This window comes from Eschrichtius robustus, chromosome 2, assembly GCF_028021215.1.
Source record: "Eschrichtius robustus isolate mEscRob2 chromosome 2, mEscRob2.pri, whole genome shotgun sequence".
Classification (NCBI taxonomy): Eukaryota; Metazoa; Chordata; class Mammalia; order Artiodactyla; family Eschrichtiidae; genus Eschrichtius; species Eschrichtius robustus.
The window spans coordinates 154,913,616-154,934,046 of NC_090825.1; the positions used below are offsets into that span (position 1 = coordinate 154,913,616).

The 20,431-nt window shown below is 38.1% G+C and overlaps 1 protein-coding gene and 1 long non-coding RNA gene across 2 annotated transcripts in view; one reads left to right on the forward strand and one right to left on the reverse strand.

Moving 5' to 3' along the window:
• LOC137759783 (ELKS/Rab6-interacting/CAST family member 1-like) overlaps nucleotides 1–6,116 on the forward strand; it is a 901,087-nt gene extending 894,971 nt beyond the window's left edge. The window contains 1 exon segment of the mRNA XM_068536391.1: nucleotides 5,886–6,116. Coding sequence (XP_068392492.1) covers nucleotides 5,886–5,931 — 46 coding nt within the window. The 3' untranslated portion in view covers nucleotides 5,932–6,116.
• LOC137759784 (uncharacterized) overlaps nucleotides 1–20,431 on the reverse strand; it is a 118,242-nt gene that overhangs the window by 96,612 nt on the left and 1,199 nt on the right. The window lies entirely within an intron of this gene.

Genomic DNA, 20,431 nt, shown 5'->3' on the forward strand with positions numbered 1-20,431 from the left:
TTATGAAACTTTAATAATGTTGGAGTTTCCTGCCCTTGGTACCACCTTTGTGATGATGGGAAATATTGTGGATGATCAAGGACCATTTCAAGAGATCATGGAGAGAAACCTCCTCCTGGATTTAATTTCATTATGAGGATGTCAAAATGCTAAATTACTTAAAATAAAACCCATACCGTTTTTATGCTAAGTTATATTCTACATGTAGCTGGAAAAATGTTAAAAATATTTTTAAAGAACTGCACATCTATTTTTGAAGCTGATTTGGCTGTTCAAGGCTTGCTAGCACTTTATCCATCTCAGTACTATTTCACTTCGTAAACAAATGCAGTTGCCATAATTGCTGCATATGTGTCTGTGTGTGTTCCCTTCTAGGTGATATGTTTTTGAAGTTGGAAACTATACTTATATCACAGCCCCTATGTAGAGCACAATATCCATTGCTAATTCAGATTGTGTTTTAAGATATGAGACAAAATTTAAGACTTTTATTATAGTCATAAACATCTAGCAAACCAACCAGAAAATAAAAGCTAATTTTCAATTGGTTGGCCAAGAACAAAAAAGAGAGGAATACCTAGTGCAAAACCATATCTCTAGTAACTACTGTTGGATTTAGAGCACACACATGCTAATAAACTTACTTTAAAATAACTTCTTATCAAAGATTTGAGGTTGGACCTGAAAAATTATATCAGAAGTGAAAGTAATCATGTGGTCTGACCAGCCTGGATCACACAAAGTAAGTGTATACTATATATAAAATAGATAAAACTACGAGGTCCTACTGTGTAGCGCAGGCAACTATATTCAATACCTTGTAATAACCTGTAATGGAAAAGGATCTGAAAAAGAAATACATATATCTGAATCACTTGGCTGTACACCTGAAACACAACATTGTCAGTCAACTATACTTCAAGTAAAACAAAACAAAACAAAGTAAGTGTAAAGGGAAGTATAGTTTTATAAATTCACCTCTGATATCCAATGGACCAACTGAAAGACAACAGAAACTACCACTTTCTAGGAGACAGGACACGGCCAGCAAACTAGGCCGTTACCCTCGGTAACGGTCATACCTGCCAAAAAATATACAGACTAGCCTGCATTCATGAATACATAGGAATTCTTCATTTATCTGGCAATGAGGTATTGTATGTTAGGAGAAGTTTTTTTTAAATGGCAAATTTAAGAGGAGTTATTTTAACCTTCACTCGGTAATTTTTTTCTAAAATTAAGAAATGTATCCACTGGCGTATCTAATATTTCCTTGATAACTCGGGGTCATCAGTTCAATCAACATTTGCATGAATAATGCGAATGGAAACAAGACAGGCATGCTTACTGAGACTGAAAATGACATAGCACTGGCTGGAATAACTGATGAGACAGCAAGAAAAAAGCAAAAATGAAAACAAACCGTGATCAAGAAACAATCAGTCAAGTTCTGACTTTCTGTACGTAGTTTCAAAAAGCGATACCACAAATCCCAGCGAGAGACTCCAGCATCATTAGCTGTCTTTCTCCTTTGTTTCCACCTTCCTTTCCTTTTCCTTCTACCCTAGATTGTTCCAGGAAGTGTTTATAGTTGCTCGCAAGACAAATTCTAATACTTGCTTTCTCTCACGCAAACTTCACCGTATGTCCATGTGATAAAACAGTGTGGAGGTAAAAGACAGTTCATCACAGGGACATCTCCTATGAAAAGAAAATTAGAAACTAGCGTCTAAACATGCAGAGAGAAGGGCGTGGTGTCAGGCACTAATTTCCTTGCGAATTCCTCTCCCTTTCTAATAGACGTTCTTATTTACCCAGATCCCTTTTTATTGGTGTCCTATTCCAGACTGCTCCACTCCGCCCATCCTCATCCTGTAAAATACATTCACACTCTTTTGTGACCCTACTTATTTGCCCATTAGATAATCAATCAGAGAACTGTCGGAATTAAATAGAGAGAGAAATTAAAACACTGGAGTCACTTGGAGGGTTTAAGCAGCTCCACCAGAAAATACCGGGCATGGATTTAAAGAGGCTGCACGGGACTTGCGCTTGCCCAAGTTCTTTCTCAAGAAGTATCTGAAATAAGCCTAAATTCAGAGTTAATCAGATTGGCCTGCTTTCTCAGGTGGACTGGAATTCATTGCTCTTTCCCCTCAACTCCCTGACGTCAGTGGCACTTTCTGGAGATGAGGTGGACTTCTCTGCCTACTGCAGAAGCTCAGTTCCCCCCGGGCCCACTCCCTGTCTGAAATCCCACACTTGAGGCCAGATGCCAGCCTTCCCAGAACATTCGTGGTCTCCTTTCAGTTTTTGAACTGCTCAGATTGAGTCCCTGTAGACTCTTTCTCAGCCTGAAACCTGATCTTCAACCCCTTTCCCTGACCTCGATGGTTACCTTCCTACTTTACGCCTCAGGTGCTTTAGCCATAAAATGATATATTTGCCCTTAATTCTAAAGTCTTCTTTCTAAAGCTCTACAATGTGGTGGCTCCTTGAAAATGTTTCTCTTGCTGGTTTGAATTCTGTAGAGAATTAAAACCACAGCTACTCTAAAAGACAGTAAGTTACGTTGGATAAGGAAAGTGTGCTTTTGTAGTTAGAGTAACAGGGATGGAAGACGACTTAGTATGTTTTAAGATACTCCTAATCCATTCTCATGAGAGTCAGGGGAAGAAGGGGAAGAGAGTTAATAAAATACCAAACGATTGTGACAAATTAAGTTCACCAAGATGTAGCTGATCAGTTACTACTTGAATAAGCCACACATATCCAATTCAAGTTTTCCTTTATTTTTCTGAGAAGGGATCCCAGTGAACTGAGTCCCATGTTCAGTAACTCCACGTTCAGTGGCTTAGTCTTTAAAAACTCTTATGTTGCTGGAAGAAGAAATATTGCCCATCAGTCCTAATTGATGCTTAGCTATCACACACATTTGAAGTAAATTTATTACTTTGCCTGATCTCAGTGTAATACATTCCAAAGGGGCAAAGAGCACACGAAAATTTACGGAGTCTCCATCTTCTACACTAAAGTGTGCAATAAATTACATATTATTTGGCCGTGAAATTCACAAGCCATAGGAACCACACCATTAGCAATGTATACAGTGGTCAACAGCAGGTAATGATAATGATATAAAACAAAATAGACTGTGTATGTTGGCACTGCTGCCAATAAAGCAATCATTAAATGCTTTCATACGCATCTACGTACGCTAGGTAAGCTCTTTGAGGGCTATTGCTGTGAATTCGACATACCTGTCAGGATATTATAGCCCAGTTTCTATGGCCTGTGTTCAAAGACGCTGAGAAAGGGTTCCTGTGGGTAAATTCAGACCTTTTCTCAATATAGAATTTGGTCAACATGCATTCTGAACAGCAACATTTCACACTGCTTTCAATTTTCCTACACTAATTGCCACCTCAACAAATGCAGGATTAAGTACAATGGATTTTAAGAAGTTAGGAAGGAAAGATGGAAGAAGAGAAGGAAGGTAGAAAAAAGGTGGCTACGGAGTACTTCAACATTTATGTAAAGAGTGGACCTAAAACTAACCTGAGGTTACCCTCAACTATTAGCATATGCTATAGAAACTTAAATGAAAAAAAGTTTAAAAACCTGCAAGGGAAACTCAAAGAGTCTTTGTTTTTTTTACTTTACTGCATATACACGTCCATCTTAAATAGTCTATATGCTTATATCCAATAAGAGAGCATTGTTTTGCAAGGCTATTTGGGTTCTATCAGCATGTAAAGGTCGGACAACTCAACTTGAGCAGAGTTAGCCTTCAGGTGAATAATTGCTTCTTTCAGGTTGTGAGCATTTGATATTTCCAGAAATGTTTCCCAAAAAATTAAAACTAAAAGAGTCCTAGGACAGCGTCCTTTAGAAGTTTTATAGTATCAAGGTTTTTGGAGGAAGAGTATCCTTGTCGATTATCAACACAATGATTCCAAGCAGGTCAATTTATGCTGAGAATATTACATAACGGAACCCACTTCACCTCCAGTATACTGACAATGATCTTCCTTACTTCAACCTTGTGCTTCTTAGTAAAGTTGAAAATACTGAGCCAAGAACAGACAGTGACAATGCCAGAGACCCGGATGTACCTGTAGGTGCCTTCAGACAAAATCAGCCACCCAGGCTAAAGTCCTGGTTTAAAACATCCCAACATCAATGAATCTCAAAAACCATATGCTGAGCAAGTGAAGCCAGATCAAAAGGGCACCTACTGTAGTATTCAACTGACGTGAAATTCTAAACTGGGCAAAATTCATCTCGAAAGATAAAAAACAGATCAGTGGTTGCCTTGGGGTGGGAGATGGGGATACTTTTGCAAAAGCCTAGGAGGAAACTTTCTCGGCTTTTAGAATTGTTATCTATCTTTATGGGGGTGGTAGTTACACAAATGTATACATTAATTAACAGTCACTGAACCGTTAGCTAAAAATGTCTGCATTTTGTTGTATGCAAATGATACCTTAGTAAGGTTGACTACAAAATGAACCCAAAACAAAACACAGCAGAAGAAAAACCTCTCAAGACCTCAAAGGAAATACACTGTTTTCTTCCAGGGTACCAGATTGGAAATAAGGCATTGGTCTGCTCTACCCTCAGGTTATCCCTAGGATTATGTAGTCTATTTTAAAGCACTAGAGTCCCCTGTCAGAAAAACTCACCCCATGTTTACTTACTTTGATTTCTTCTCTGCCTCTTCTCCCAACACAGTGAAGTCATTTACGGAAGAAAACCCAGCTTTTTCCAACTTTGCATCATCACATATTCTTTCCAAAGCTATTATTTATGGAATAAAATTTGGCTACACTTTGTAAAAATCTAGCTTTTTGAGCCTTACAAATCTTAACGGGTAACCTACTGCCTCCATTGGAATTTGGGGAAAAAATTATTTTGCAAATGAATAGCTGAGATTTGACATTTTTGTTTTTTTGTGATTTTCTCTTCCCCTAAGAGAGAGGTGAGTAGGCATGAGAAACACATACATAAAGAAAAAAAAATTACCTTGCTGCCTTTGCATGGTTATAATTTATAGGAGGCCCTCTTCAACAATAATCTATCATCAGAATCAATAAAATATAATCTCCATGAAGGCCAGGCCAGGATATTTGTCTCTTTTTCAGCAGATTGCAATACAAACCACATTCGTGGATACGCTTCGTGATGATCTTTGTAATACTGTAACGGTTGACCATTTCCTCATGCCTTTTCACCTTAACTTAAACCTGCTTTTTCACTAATGACCTCACATTTCCTTCTCTATCACTTGGTTGTCGGCCTCTTTTCCAACTCCAACTCCAACTCGCATTTCACTCTGGAACCAAAGGAAGACTAACACCTTCCTGCTTTTTAGTGATACCTCAAGGTCATTACCGTATTGCGATCACCCTGAAGAATAGCCAGACAATTGTTATTTCAGAGCCATCTGACAGTGTGTAGCTCTAAAAATTAACTAAGGACCGCACTTGTCAAAAATATCCTAGGTTAAGATTTTGGTAATACAGCAACAGTAATTCCGAAGTCATTTATGACAATCAGCGTGGGAAGCACCCTCCTTCGGGAAGATCCTTTGCCATACAATACTCTTTCCCTGTCAGGTGATAAGGAAGCATGGCCGTGCAAAGTAACCCTTTGTGGAAAGAAATACGTGGCTTCAAGAAGGCTTGAAGTTCATAGGTTTTTCTTGAATTAGATTCCCCATTAATTACTTTAGCCACAAAGAGGTAATTATCAGAATTACGTAAGCGATTAAGGAGCTGCTACTCCACATTCTTTCAGCTTGTTGACCTTTCTCACCTTATTTCATGTGGCTATCTGAAACATCCGTGATTTCCATGTCTGTCTTTCTTTTGTTTTTTTAACAGATTTGTGTGTGTGTGTCCCCCCATGATGAAAACTTCATTAAAATAAAATCTCATGAATAGACTCTTAAGAAGCAGAGTCTACTTGAAGTCCTGGGAAACGTGAAAGCACTAATATTCATGGACAACTCTACACTCTGAAAGTTACTGCAAATTTTGTTGATCTCTGTTTTGTCTAGGAGTTTTTCAGATTTTCTACCATGATCATTTGTTAGTTTTATCATTACATAATAAAGGCATTACATCATACAATCTTTTGTTATCCATTGCAGTCTTAAAACTATTCCTTTCCTTGTCCTCAGCAGATATGTCATAGATCATTAGTACACAAGCAAACACTTTCAACGTAACAGTACTTTATACTGAGAAGAACTATACTGAGCTATCTCTATCCTAAGACAATGCACTAGAAAAGCACTGGAATTCTTAAGCACTAGGAATACAGAGACGATCAAGGGGCAAGTTCCTTGCCTTCGAGTATACATAATCATTATAGCAAATGCTTAAATAGCACTTAGTATATAACTCACCACAGCAGTCTTATTATACTCCTTTTTAATAGGTGAGCAGAGGAAGCCACAGGGAAGTCATAGGGTAAAGCCAGAATTTGAACCTACGTAGACTAGTACCCCCTCCACGGCTTTAACTACTACGTTAAAATATATATATGAAAGTTTTAGTTTATATATATATATATAACTCCAAGTATTCCAAAGTTACAAAACACTTATCTACCAAAACTCAGAAAGGAGCACACAAACTTGCATAGAAAATAAACATGTAAAAGTTCATAAATAAACCACAATATAACCTGCTCCACATAATATACGGACTGCAGTGTCCTGGGCCTCTCCCATCCTTAGGTAGCCGGAAATTACAACAAAATAATACTTTTCACCTTTGGAAGCCACACCATCTCTCATACCAACCAACCAATTACTTGCTTAGAGAGAAGAGGAAATTAACCTGAATATCATAAATATATATATATATAGCATTACTGATGTAGAATCATTGTTTAAAGACAATAACTTCAATAGCAGAAGGAACTTTACCATTGGAGGCTTCAGATTAACTCTATATTTCTCAGATTTCGTGCTAAATCATAAAATGCCATATTGTGTCTGAAGCTATATTTTCAATACTCCATTTTCTTAAATGGACTAGCAAAGCAGTAAATACTGAGGAACATTTTGGCTCCCAAATCCTAAAGCCATTCTGATTATGCCTGGGTGATCATGCGGACATCATTGGAACTACCAGAGGACTGGCTGAGATACCAGTGTTCTGGCCAGCTTATAAATTAGAAATTATACAGAATCCAATTTTAGTTTTTTGTTAAGTAATTCCTATGAGGCTTTTGGGCTGTTAGTGTAAAGTCCTTTGATGTGTAATCTTTAATGATTAGATAGGGAACAATGCCAATCCCCGGCATAAATACTTTCACAATCTGACACTGAAAACCCACTGTAGGGCATAGGACCCGCAAATAGGATATGAATCACACACATCCACTCATTCAGACAATCCACAAATAATTCATTTTTAAGTCTACTATATGCCAATAATGTACCGGGCTCTAAGATGCTAAACCATGCTAAATGCTGAAACAGACATACTCAGTTCTGGTCCTCCTGGAACTTATTACCTACAGAAGTGCCTTCATTGTAAATGGTCAGGTCTCAGCCAATGCTATTATCAGAAGGTGACCAAATGATAGAGCTTGCTTTCTAAACAAGCTCCACACTCTTTGCTTTCAACATTTTTGCTTTCCTTCAAGGCACATAATCCAGTGGTCAATTTCTCCCAGTTAGGGAGGTTTGGGGAAAATTTACCCAGTGAACAATTCCTTGTGGCCTCACCCTTTCCTCACACTCTCCTCTGTGCTCTTGAGCTAAAGAGACCTGGATTAAAGTCACTTGCTCTAAACTTATTATTTTAAAATACGGCTGCTCCTGCTTTGAGGATTTCCACTGGACCAACACGGGTAGCAAAGCAGCACTGAATCAGAAGCAGGTAAATTTCAAAATGACAGCTCTAAAAAGATCCACTTTCCTTTTGTTCTCCTCCTATCCCTTTGCTCTGAACACCTTTGCCCTGAGGCTTTGCCTTTACCCTTCTCTGATTACTGCTCCAAAAGGGTTTCCAAGAGCCGGGAGTATTTATGGTTCCATTTGCTCCCAAGTCCTTGGTAGAAAAGGATGCTTGCTTCCTGATTCTTACTAATTGTGGAATTCACATCATGAACACAAAACTCATCATTTAAAAAAAAAAATTTTCCTCAGCTTCATATTTCTTCTGGGCCAACACTGAAAGAATATTTTCAAAGAAACAATATCCTCTCTCCTTTGCTCTTCTGAGTTTCACGTTCTTACCTCTAGTCTCATTTTCAACCCTTATTACGGGATGCATCACAAAAATAGAAGAAAGTTCTTTGTGCTTTCCCTGTACCAGGCAATTATTCTAATTTGTTCTGTCTCTAACGAACAGAATGCAAAATCAACACAAAGCCTGATTATGCGACCTCTTCCAAGGGAAAGGTCTGAGAGTTGTCTATTTACTAATGAAGCTCAGTGTGTATTAAGGGTTGACTGAAGCAATCATCAGGAATTTTCATCCCTTAAATTAGTGTTTTCCACCAGATGCACATCTTTCATCTAGGATAATATAACTTTTAAGTTCAGGAGACAGCTGGAGAAAAGAAAAGAACAAAAGGTAACCAACACAACATTTTAAGTGATAACACAGTAACAGCTATCAACCTTCCCTGAGGAATTCAGCCTACTTTATGGACACAATTTAGTACAAACTCATGAGAAAGCTAACAAACCCAAAACCACTTCACAATAGCGTAGAGAGGTAAAGGTCAAAAATTATTACCGCCAGGCCCAGCAGACAATGGCACCTACCAGAAAGAGCACAGGACAGGAAAACCTGGAAGCCTGTGTTCCAGTTTCGGTTATTCCTGTAAGCATTAGTATGATGTGAGTGAACTCAGCCTGCCCTGCTTTTTCCGTTTATAAAAACCTACATCATCCTCTCAGTAGAATGAAATGCCACATCTGAAAAGTTGCAGATCTCTTTAGGAAAGAAACAAAACCCATGCTTTCCAACCAAAATGGAATAATTCAGTCAATGGAGACTTAATAAAAATCTGCCATAAGGCAATTGTTTACTTGAAATCTATCTTTTGTGGTATATTTATTGGGGTAAGGAGTGTAAGGAAATCATAAATAGAGTTACCAATTATTCCAGAAATCAAGGTCATTAAGTTCAGATTCCAACTTTGACCTTGACCCAGGCTTACAGAGCTGTAAGATGTCCCAATACCTCATATCCAACATACATGGGAGAAACAAGGTATGCAGACAGATCCTCTTATAAATAACCCATATGCAGTGGTTTTAATACAGGGTCTCAGATTCGTTGCCGTTCTTCGCATCCAGATGTGGGCATTTTCCCTTGAATTTGGGCAGGCTTTCCATGCCTTCAAACAATAGAGCAGGGGTCAGTAAATTATGGCTGGTGGGCCAAATCTAGGCCTCTACCGGCTTTTACAAATGAAGCTTTATTGGAACACAGCCATGTTCCTTAGTATATGTATTGTTTGTGTCTGCTTTCACATCACAGCAGCAGAGCTAAGTAGTTGCAAAAGAGACTGTATGGCTTGTAAAGCCTAAAATATTGACTGTCTGACACTTTATGGAAAAAGATCTCCAACGCCTGCCATAGTATATAATGAAAGTGATGCTATGTAACATCTAAGACTAGGTCATAAAAGGTCATGCATGATTTTGCATGATTCTCGTGGAATGCTTGAACCCTGGACACTCATTCTTGGGATACTCTATCTTGAATCCTAACTACCACGTTATGAGAAGTCCAAGCCACATGGGCAGCCATCTATAGGCACTCCAGTCAACAGTCCTTGTTGGGCCCAGCCTTCAAGTCATCCCATCTCAAGGGCCAGACGTGTGAATTAAAATTATCTAGATGACTCCAGCCCCAGCCACTTGAATCCTCATGAGCTGAGGTTTCAGACATCAGTCATGGAGTAGAGACAAGCCATCTCCTCTGTGTATTGTTTGAATTGCTGACCCACAGAATCTGGGCACATATTAAAATTTTTGTTTATTTCACCACTAAGTTTGGACTTCTTTATTATGTAGCAATCGATGACTATAGCACTGTGTCTGTACACAGGAGATCTACATTTCACAGAGCACATATTTAGATGTGAATGTTGACTGCTCAATTTCTGAGAAGAACGTATACACACATATAGGTACAAAATGTTTATGTATATGTAAATATTAGACCTATATAAACTAACCTATATTATCCATAAAATGAGGGGCCCTTGATAATGGCTAACATTTTTTTTCGGTATTTATTGTGTTCCAAGAACTGATAAATTCTTGCATTGTATGAATTTTCTCTTTTAACCCTCATAGCAACTCCCTGAGAGAAGTAATGTTATCTCTATTTTATAGATGAGAAAACTGAGGCAAAAACAGATAACACGCTCAAGAGTACTCAACAAGTAAATTTTAGAGTCAAGATTTGAACCCAAGTTCTCAAGTTTTAGATCCCTTACTCTTAGTCACCAAGCTATATACTGAGGAAGGGGATGAAAGCTGAAGCCATTACCTCATGCTCAAGAAGTTAGACAGAAACTTAGCAGGTATGGCTGAAAGAAGACAGGACTTGGAGTCGTAAGTCCAGAGCCTGAGTTATGAAATGAATTCTCCTCTCATCTAGATATAGGTTTGTTTTTAGACAATGAAGAAGAGCACTGCATATTCTGATTGTTAATTTCTGTACTTAATGATTACCAAAGAATGGAATTTTACCAGGGAGTTATTTTGCAATGACATAAATTATTGATTCAAAATCAAACCTCTATTATAAATTATTGATTCAAAATCAAATCTTTATTAAGTCTCCATTGCATCAGAAGTCTCTCCCACTCTTCATTTCTTTTTAAACCCTTTTCTGTCTACTCTTGGCCAAAGCTTGAAGCCTAATTTAACATTTGGAAATAAAATAATGAAATAGTCATAACACAGCAATTCCAATGCCTACTGAAATGGAAGGTCTAAATAATTTTTCAGATAATTTAGGAAATTAAAAATATTTACATCATAGATGCAAAGACAGAAGTTACTTGTGTAATAAAATAAATGGTGAGACAAAAAGTTTCTGGTCCAGTAGATTTGTTTAAATATGAACACTAATCTGAGTTCTACCTCTGTGCTAAAACCCAGTGACAGGTTGCATACAGCTTCTAAAGGGATAGTTCAGTGCACTGGGTCAAATTCATGCCATAAAACGTGGTATTAGTAGTAGTACTAGAAGACAGAGTGTGACTGTCTTCTTTGGGACATAGATGAAGACCCCAAGATAGACAATATCAAGGACAAATTATGTAGCATAAGATATTATCTCAGTCTTTGGAACATGTCATAGAACAGGATAGAACAAGAAATAGATTTATTATCAAGTACATGAAGCCAGAGACAGTAAGCAATGAGTGGTAGTTGGTTAAAATAGACAGGTTTTAGAAGTAGAGGCACGGATGTAGAAAACAAACTTAGGGTTACCAGGGGATTGTGGCAGGGAGGCTAAATTGGGAGATTGGGACTGAAATATACACACTACTATACATAAAATAGATAACTAATAAGAACCTGCTCTTCTTATTAGCACAGGGAACTCCACTCAATACTCTGTAGTGGCCTATTTGGAAAAGACTCTAAAAAAAAATAAAAGTGGATATATGTATATGTATAAGTGATTCATTTTGCTGTACACCTGAAACTAACACAACACTGTAAATCAACTATACTCCACTAAAAATTTTTAAAAAAATAGGTTTTAAGAACCATAGTCAGGGAGCAGTGTGGATTGGAAAGACCTGGCAAGAAATATTTCTGCATCCTTAGACAATGCTCCCCAAGTTGGCTATGGCAAGGGTGAGCATTTAAGAGATCTTTGACCTAAGGAGGACGTGAGATGAACAATCTAACCCAATGCACATGAATTATTCTCCTCAGTGCTATCAGAAATCAGATGGCATCCTAGAGCAAGGGTCAGCAGATCTTTTCTGTAAAGGGTCAGATAGTAAACATTTTGGATTTTGTGTACCATATGTCTCTGCTGCAACTGCCCATCTGCTGCTGTAGCACAGAAACAGCCATGCACAATACGTTAATGAATGGGTGCGGCTGTGTTCAAGCAAAACGTTATGTACAAAACCAGGAGTCAAGCGAGATCTGATCAGTGGGCCAGAGTTTGCGGACCCCAGTTCTGGGTCAGTGTTCACAGCTGAATGAGTCATGAGGCCTTAAGTTCCAGTTCTCATTGTACTACCTTCTACCTGGGTGAACTTGGGTTCATCCTTTTATTTACATGGGCCACTATATTAGTCAAGGTTCTCCAGAAAAACAGAACCAATAGCATGTGTATACAATGTGCCCATATATGTTGATAGATATAGATCTAGATATCGATATTGATACCTAGATCTATATCCATATCTATATAAAGATAGAGACAGAAAGAGAGAGATTTTAAACAATTGGTTCACACAATAATAGAGGCTTGGTAAATTCAAAATCTTCAGGTTAGGCTGTCTAGAGACTCTAGAAAGAGTTGCAGTTCAATTTCTGTAAGTCTTCTGGCAGAATTCCTTTTTGCAACAGAGAGGTCAGTCTTTGTTTTATTAAGAGCTTCAACTGATTGGATGAGGCCCACCCACATTATGGAGGATAATCTGCTTTACTCAGAGTCCACCACCAATTTAAATATGAATTTCATCCAAAAACACCATCACAGGGACTACCCTGGTGGCAGAGTGGTTAAGAATCCGCCTGCCAATGCAGGGGACACGGGTTCGAGCCCTGGTCCGGGAAGATCCCACATGCCGTGGAGCAACTAAGCCCGTGTGCCACAACTACTGAGCCTGCACTCTAGAGCCCACGAGCCACAACTACTGAGCCCCTGTGCCGCAACTACTAAAGCCCGTGCACCTAGAGCCCATGCTTTGCAACGAGAAGCCACCGTGATGAGAAGCCCGTGTACTGCAACGAAGGGTAGCCCCCGCTCGCCGCAACTAGAGAAAGCCTGCGCACAGCAACGAAGACCCAACAGAGCCAAAAATAAAAATAAATAAAATAAATAAATTTCTTTAAAAAAAAAAAAAAAAGCCCTTGAGTTTTCCCCCACGGAATTATTCACTTTATTCTTTCCATTTGCCAACACAGGTTAGAGGAGGTCTTCCTTCATTAGATCACTGGACAACTTCTTTAAATTTGGGGCATGGGCTCAGTGCAGAGCAGCACATATTAGGAATAAAGACATGTAAGGGGATCCTGTAAGAATACAAGAAAGGCATCAAGAGTCATTTTCCTTTGAGAGTTTTTCTCTGCTCAAACTTTAAAAGGGTGTGTATTTTGTTGTAATAAGAAAAATGGTTCCCAAACAATTTTACGTTGCTTCTTGAGAAATCCAGAGATGCAGCTACCCTTCTTCTATCAGAGGGAGGCATTTCTTCTCAGAGGCTAAATTTAGGCAAGAGACATAAATTTTGGACCTGAGCAAGATAATAAGTATAATGTCCCTAGCCATTAGGGACATTAAAAGCCATTTAAGATATTTCAAACAAATATTTGTAGATTACTTTGGTGCATAGAAGCAATACATACAAGCAAAATTCACAGTAGGGTTAGAAGACACAAAAAGATACAATAAAAAAATAGAAGATGGAAGCTGGAGAGGACAGTGAATGACGGGTACACAGCCTCAGAAGTAGAAATGTAAAAGCAGTTTCTTCATACCTTAAACCACTTAAAGCCCAAATGACTGGTCTCATGCAATAGTTCACTCAACAGCTTCAGATAGGCAGTGAGTAGCAGAATGGAGGAAAAAAGATAAACAGGAAAGAGAGAAAGAAAAAGGCATGCAATTAAAAGCAAATTATTTACAGCCACTTCAAAAGGTATTTTTTTCAGTTTCTTACAAAGCTCAGTACAACCTAGCAATCGCACTCCCAGACATTTACCTAAATGAGTTGAAAACTGATGCCCATACAGAAACCAGCACATGAATGTTTACAGCAGCTTTACTGACAACTGCCAAAAACTGGAAGCAACCAAGGTGTTCTTCAATAGGTAATGGAATAAACAAACCATGGTATGTCCATTCAGTGGAATATTTTCAGAGATAAAACAAGATAAACTCTCAGGCCACAAAAAGACATGGGATTACCTTAAACACAGAGGCTAAAGGAAAGAAGCCAGTCTGAAAAGGCTACAGGAAAAAGATCAGGGAATGGGGAGATGGGGGAGGGATGAAAAGGAGGAGCATGGGGAATTTTCAGGAACTGAAACTATTTTGTATGATACTGTAATGGTAGATCCATGCCATCATACATTTGGCAAAACCCATAATATGTATAACATGAGAGTGATCCAAACTGTAAACTATGGACTAGTTAAGAATGTGTCAATACTGGCCCATCAATTTTAACAACTGTATCACACCAATGCAAGACGTTAACAACAAGGGAATTTGAGGTCTAGGAAGGCGTATATGGGAACTCTCTGTACTTTCTGCTCAACTTTTCTGTGAACTAAAAAACTGATCTAAAAACAGCCTATTAAGATAGCCTCATCCACCAGAGGGCAAACAGCAGAAGCAAGAAGAACTACAATCCTGCAGCCTGTGGAACAAAAACCACATTCACAGAAAGACAGACAAGATGAAAAGGCAGAGGGCTATATACCAGATGAAGGAACAAGATAAAACCCCAGAAAAACAACTCAATGAAGTGGAGATAGGCAACCTTCCAGAAAAAGAATTCAGAATAATGATAGTGAAGATGATCCACGACCTCGGAAAAGGAATGGAGGCAAAGATCGAGAAGATGCAAGAAATGTTTAACAAAGACCTAGAAGAATTAAAGAACAAACAAACAGAGATGAACAGTACAATAACTGAAATGAAAACTACACTAGAAGGAATCAATAACAGAATAACTGAGGCAGAAGAATAGATAAGCGACCTGGAAGACAGAATGGTGGAATTCACTGCTGCGGAACAGACTAAAGAAAAAAGAATGAAAAGAAATGAAGACAGCCTAAGAGACCTCTGGGACAACATTAAACGCAACAACATTCGCATTATAGGGGTCCCAGAAGGAGAAGAGAGAGAGAAAGGACCAGAGAAAATATTTGAACAGATTATAGTCGAAAACTTCCCTAACGTGGGAAAGGAAATAGCCACCCAAGTCCAGGAAGTGCAGAGAGTCCCATACAGGATAAACCCAAGGAGAAACACGCCGAGACACATAGTAATCAAATTGGCAAAAATCAAAGACAAAGAAAAAATTATTGAAAGCAGCAAGGGAAAAACGACAAATAACATACACGGGAACTCCCATAAGGTTAACAGCTGATTTCTCAGCAGAAACTCTACAAGCCAGAAGGGAGTGGCATGATATACTTAAAGTGATGAAAGGGAAGAACCTACAACCAAGATTACTCTACCAGGCAAGGATCTCATTCAGATTTGATGGAGAAATCAAAAGCTTTACAGACAAGCAAAAGCTAAGAGAATTCATTACCACCAAACCAGCTCTACAACAAATGCTAAAGGAACTTCTCTAAGTGGGAAACACAAGAGAAGAAAAGGACCTACAAAAACAAACCCAAAACAATTAAGAAAATGGTCATAGGAACATACATATCGATAATTACCTTAAACGTGAACGGATTAAATGCTCCAACCAAAAGACACAGGCTTGCTGAATGGATACAAAAACAAGACCCATATATATGCTGTCTACAAGAGACCCACTTCGGACCTAGGGACACATACAGACTGAAAGTGAGGGGATGGAAAAAGATATTCCATGCAAATGGAAATCAAAAGAAAGCTGGAGTAGCTATACTCATATCAGATAAAATAGACTTTTAAATAAAGAATGTTACAAGAGACAAGGAAGGACACTACCTAATGATCAAGGGATCAATCCAAGAAGAAGATATAACAATTATAAATACATATGCACCCAACATAGGAGCACCTCAATACATAAGGCAACTGCTAACAGCTATAAAAGAGGAAATCGACAGTAACACAATCATAGTGGGGGACTTTAACACCTCACTTACACCAATGGACGGATCATCCAAAATGAAAATAAATAAGGAAACAGAAGCTTTAAATGACACAATAGACCAGATAGATTTAATTGATATTTATAGGACATTCCATCCAAAAACAGCAGATCACACTTTCTTCTCAAGTGCGTACGGAACATTCTCCAGGATAGATCACATCTTGGGTCACAAATCAAGCCTCAGTAAATTTAAGAAAATTGAAATCATATCAAGCATCTTTTCTGACCACAACGCTATGAGATTAGAAATGAATTACAGGGGAAAAACCGTAAAAAACACAAACACATTGGCGGCTAAACAATACGTTACTAAATAACCAAGAGATCGCTGAAGAAATCAAAGAGGAAATCAAAAAATACCTAGAGACAAATGACAATGAAAACACGACGACCCAAAACCTATGGGATGCGGCAAAAGCAGTTCTAAGAGGGAAGTTTATAGCAATGCAATCCTACCTCAAGAAACAAGAAACATCTCAAATAAACAACCTAACCTTCTACCTAAAGCAATTAGAGAAAGAAGAACAAAAAAACCCCAAAGTTAGCAGAAGGAAAGAAATCATAAAGATCAGATCAGAAATAAATGAAAAAGAAATGAAGGAAACGATACCAAAGATCAATAAAACTAAAAGCTGGTTCGTTGAGAGGATAAACAAAATTGATAAACCATTAGCCGGACTCATCAAGAATAAAAGGGAGAAGACTCAGATCAATAGAATTAGAAATGAAAAAGAAGTAACAGCTGACACTGCAGAAATACAAAGGATCATGAGAGATTACTACAAGCAACCATACGCCAATAAAATGGACAACCTGGAAGAAATGGACAAATCCACAATCAACATTGTGAAAATGACTATACTACCCAAAGCAATCTACAGATTCAGTGCAATCCCTATCAAACTACCAATGGCATTTTTCACAGAACTAAAACAAAGAATTTCACAATTTGCATGGAAACACAAAAGACCCCGAATAGCCAAAGCAATCTTGAGAAAGAAAAATGGAGTTGGAGGAATCAGGTTCCCTGACTTCAGTCTATACTACAAAGCTACAGTAATCAAGACAGTATGGTACTGGCACAAAAACAGAAATATAGATCAGTGGAACAGGATAGAAAGCCCAGAGATAAACCCACGCACATATGGTCACCTTATCTTTGATAAAGGAGGCAAGAATATACACTGGAGAAAAGACAGCCTCTTCAATAAGTGGTGCTGGGAAAACTGGGCAGGTACATGTAAAAGAATGAAATTAGAACACTCCCTAATACCATACACAAAAATAAACTCAAAATGGACTAAAGACCTAAATGTAAGGCAAGACACTATAAAACTCTTAGAGGAAAACAAAGGCAGAACACTCTATGACATAAATCACAGCAAGATCCTTTTTGACCCACCTCCTAGAGAAATGGAAATAAAAACACAAATAAACAAATGGGACCTAATGAAACTTCAAAGCTTTTGCACAGCAAAGGAAACCATAAACAAGATGAAAAGACAACCCTCAGAATGGGAGAAAATATTTGCAAATGAAGCAACTGACAAAGAATTAATCTCCAAAATATACAAGCAGCTCATACAGTTCAATATCAAAAAACAAACCACCCAATCAAAAAATGGGCAGAAGATCTAAATAGACATTTCTCCAAAGAAGACGTATAGATGGCCAAAAGGCACATGAAAAGATGCTCAACATTGCTAATTATTAGAGAAATGCAAAGCAAAACAACAATGAGATATCACCTCACATCAGTAAGAATGGCCATCATCAAAAAAATCTACAAACAATAAATGCTGGAGAGGGCATGGAGAAAAGGGAACCTTCTTACACTGATGGTGGGAATGTAAATTGGGGCACCCACTATGGAGAACAGTATGGAGGTTCCTGAAGAAACTAAAAATAGAGTTACCATATGATCCAGCAATCCCACTCCTGGGCATATATCCAGAGAAAAACATAATTCAAAAAGATACATGCAACCCAGTGTTCACTGCAGCTCTATTACAATAGCCAAGACATGGAAGTAACCTAAATGTCCATCAATAAGTGAATGGATAAAGAAGATGTGTTTTATATATTTATACATATATATGTATACACACACACACACACACACACACACACTGGAATATTATTCAGCCATAAAAAGGAATGAAATAATGCCATTTTGCAGCAACATGCATGGACCTAGAGATTATCATACTAAGTGAAGTAATCCAGACAGAGAAAGACAAATATCATGATATCGCTTATATGTGGAACCTAAAAAAAAAAAAAAAAGATACAAATGAACTTATATACAAAACAGAAATAGACCCACAGACATAGAAAACAAACTTATGGTTACCAAAGGAGAAAAGAGTGTGGAGGAGGGATACATTAGGAGTTTGGGATTAGCCACCACTCTCAACAGCATGTTTGGATAGACGATTAGGCCTGAAGTGCTTAATTTGTTAAAAGAAAGGTATTAAACAACCATTTTATTAAGATATGAAAATGAGAGACAACAACAAGGAGAAATTTAAGTGCAAATTAAAGCAAAGACTACTTTAAAAACTTTAAGTCAGTAAATCTGCATGACAAAAAACTTGTAGAAAATCTAAGAACAGCATGATGCTGTAGTAGTATCTCCTGAGCAAATGAGGAAGGTGATTTAAGAGACAGGTCACCTGTCAGAGCCAGGTTTTAACACCTTATTTCTAGAACTTTTATTTAATGTTTATTCATCAAATTTCTATACCACTTATAAATTCTCTGAATACTTTAATGACTCATCCCATGCCTTAGTGTGTGAGTGTTTGACCTTACCAAAAACAGTCTTGCAAATCACAGTATTTTTCTGAAATGTGATCTCTAATCTGGGTTGGCAAGGGAAGTCCATAAGAAAGTTTAGTACTGTGGTTCCAAAAATAATAACAATAAAAAAAAAAAAACACGCAATTCCCTTTTAATGGTTTAAAGTCAAGCATTCTTTAAAAAATTCTTTCATATCTTTTCAAAGTCCTAATAATAAAGGAAAATTCCTTTACAAATCCACCACTGTTTCGCTATAGACACTTGAACTGAGTGGGAAAGATGTGACAAGTCAAGTCAAGATATTGGTACACAGAGAAAACGAAACAATACTCCTACACCGTTGCTTTAGCAGGGCCTGTTTGTGCTTAGGAGTATCACATCGATACCTTGTATTCCCGAATATTATACCCATCCTTCCTCTATGTTCTTATCATCAGGGATAAAACCTTGTCTTCAACTGCCTCTACTAACCTGCTCGTAAGAAGCAAACTTTCTCATCACGATACTCAGAACCCTAAATTCTCCCCGTTCTCCCTGCGTATCAACCTATTTCTGGCTCCAGTATCTGTCACTTCCGAGAGCACATCACCTGTAATTCTTTTCTGAAAGATCAGGCTCTCTTAACCTCCCACTGTGTCCTAATAATCCATAAGCACAGGGGACACCCCGATATTTGTTTCCTCAACTCCTGGGCTGCCGTCATGATATCAAAACAATCATGCCCCATGAAAATTCATGCTGAGGTGTCATGGCAAGATCCTCTGCTACTTTGTAATTCTCATATTCAACATGTATTGATAGTTCAAAGTAGCAGAAAAGAAGAGGGGATGTTAGCTTCAAGCACTGGCTGGGCTCAGAAAGACTGTTTACTTTAGGTCAGAGAGAGTGCGTATTTATTGCAGAGAAGAAGGAACTAACAGAAAGTTAGCAAAGATTATGTGAAAGAAAATTAATGGAGACAGATTGCAGAGGAGGGAACCAGAGCTTAAATCTGTGATAGAAATAAAAAGCGAGCTTGGTGAAGGAGAGACAGTATCTCCTCTGAGTCAGAAGAGAAGATGGCAAGAACACAGGTAACTGCTGAGGTGATGAAGGTAACTGAGGGGTCCCAGCATAGACTTGGTTTCAGTGAAATGAGAGCAGGACAATTACACAGGGGTGGGGATTGGAGTGATGGAGAAAGTACTAAGGGACTTAAAAAAGAGACATACTTGTTCTGAAGAGAAGGAAACCAGAACTTTTCAAAGTCACAGAGCAGAAAAAGCAGCAGCTGTATTCTGCACAGCAGATATATACAGCCTTCACAACAGACTATCTCAAGGAAGCTGCAAGATGCCTGGAAAGTACGAAAATGATGTAAAGAATGGTTCTGCTAAAAGTGACAATTTTGTCAAAACTGACTGGAGAGTGCGGCAAATGTTGATGGTGAAATATGGGGGATGGGTATAAGGAGGTTCACTATACTATTCTCTACTTTTGTGTACCTTTGGAAATGTTTATAATAAAAAATGTTTTTAAAATTGCCTAGCCATCGTATGACCTCAGGAGCAATGGTTATCTTCCT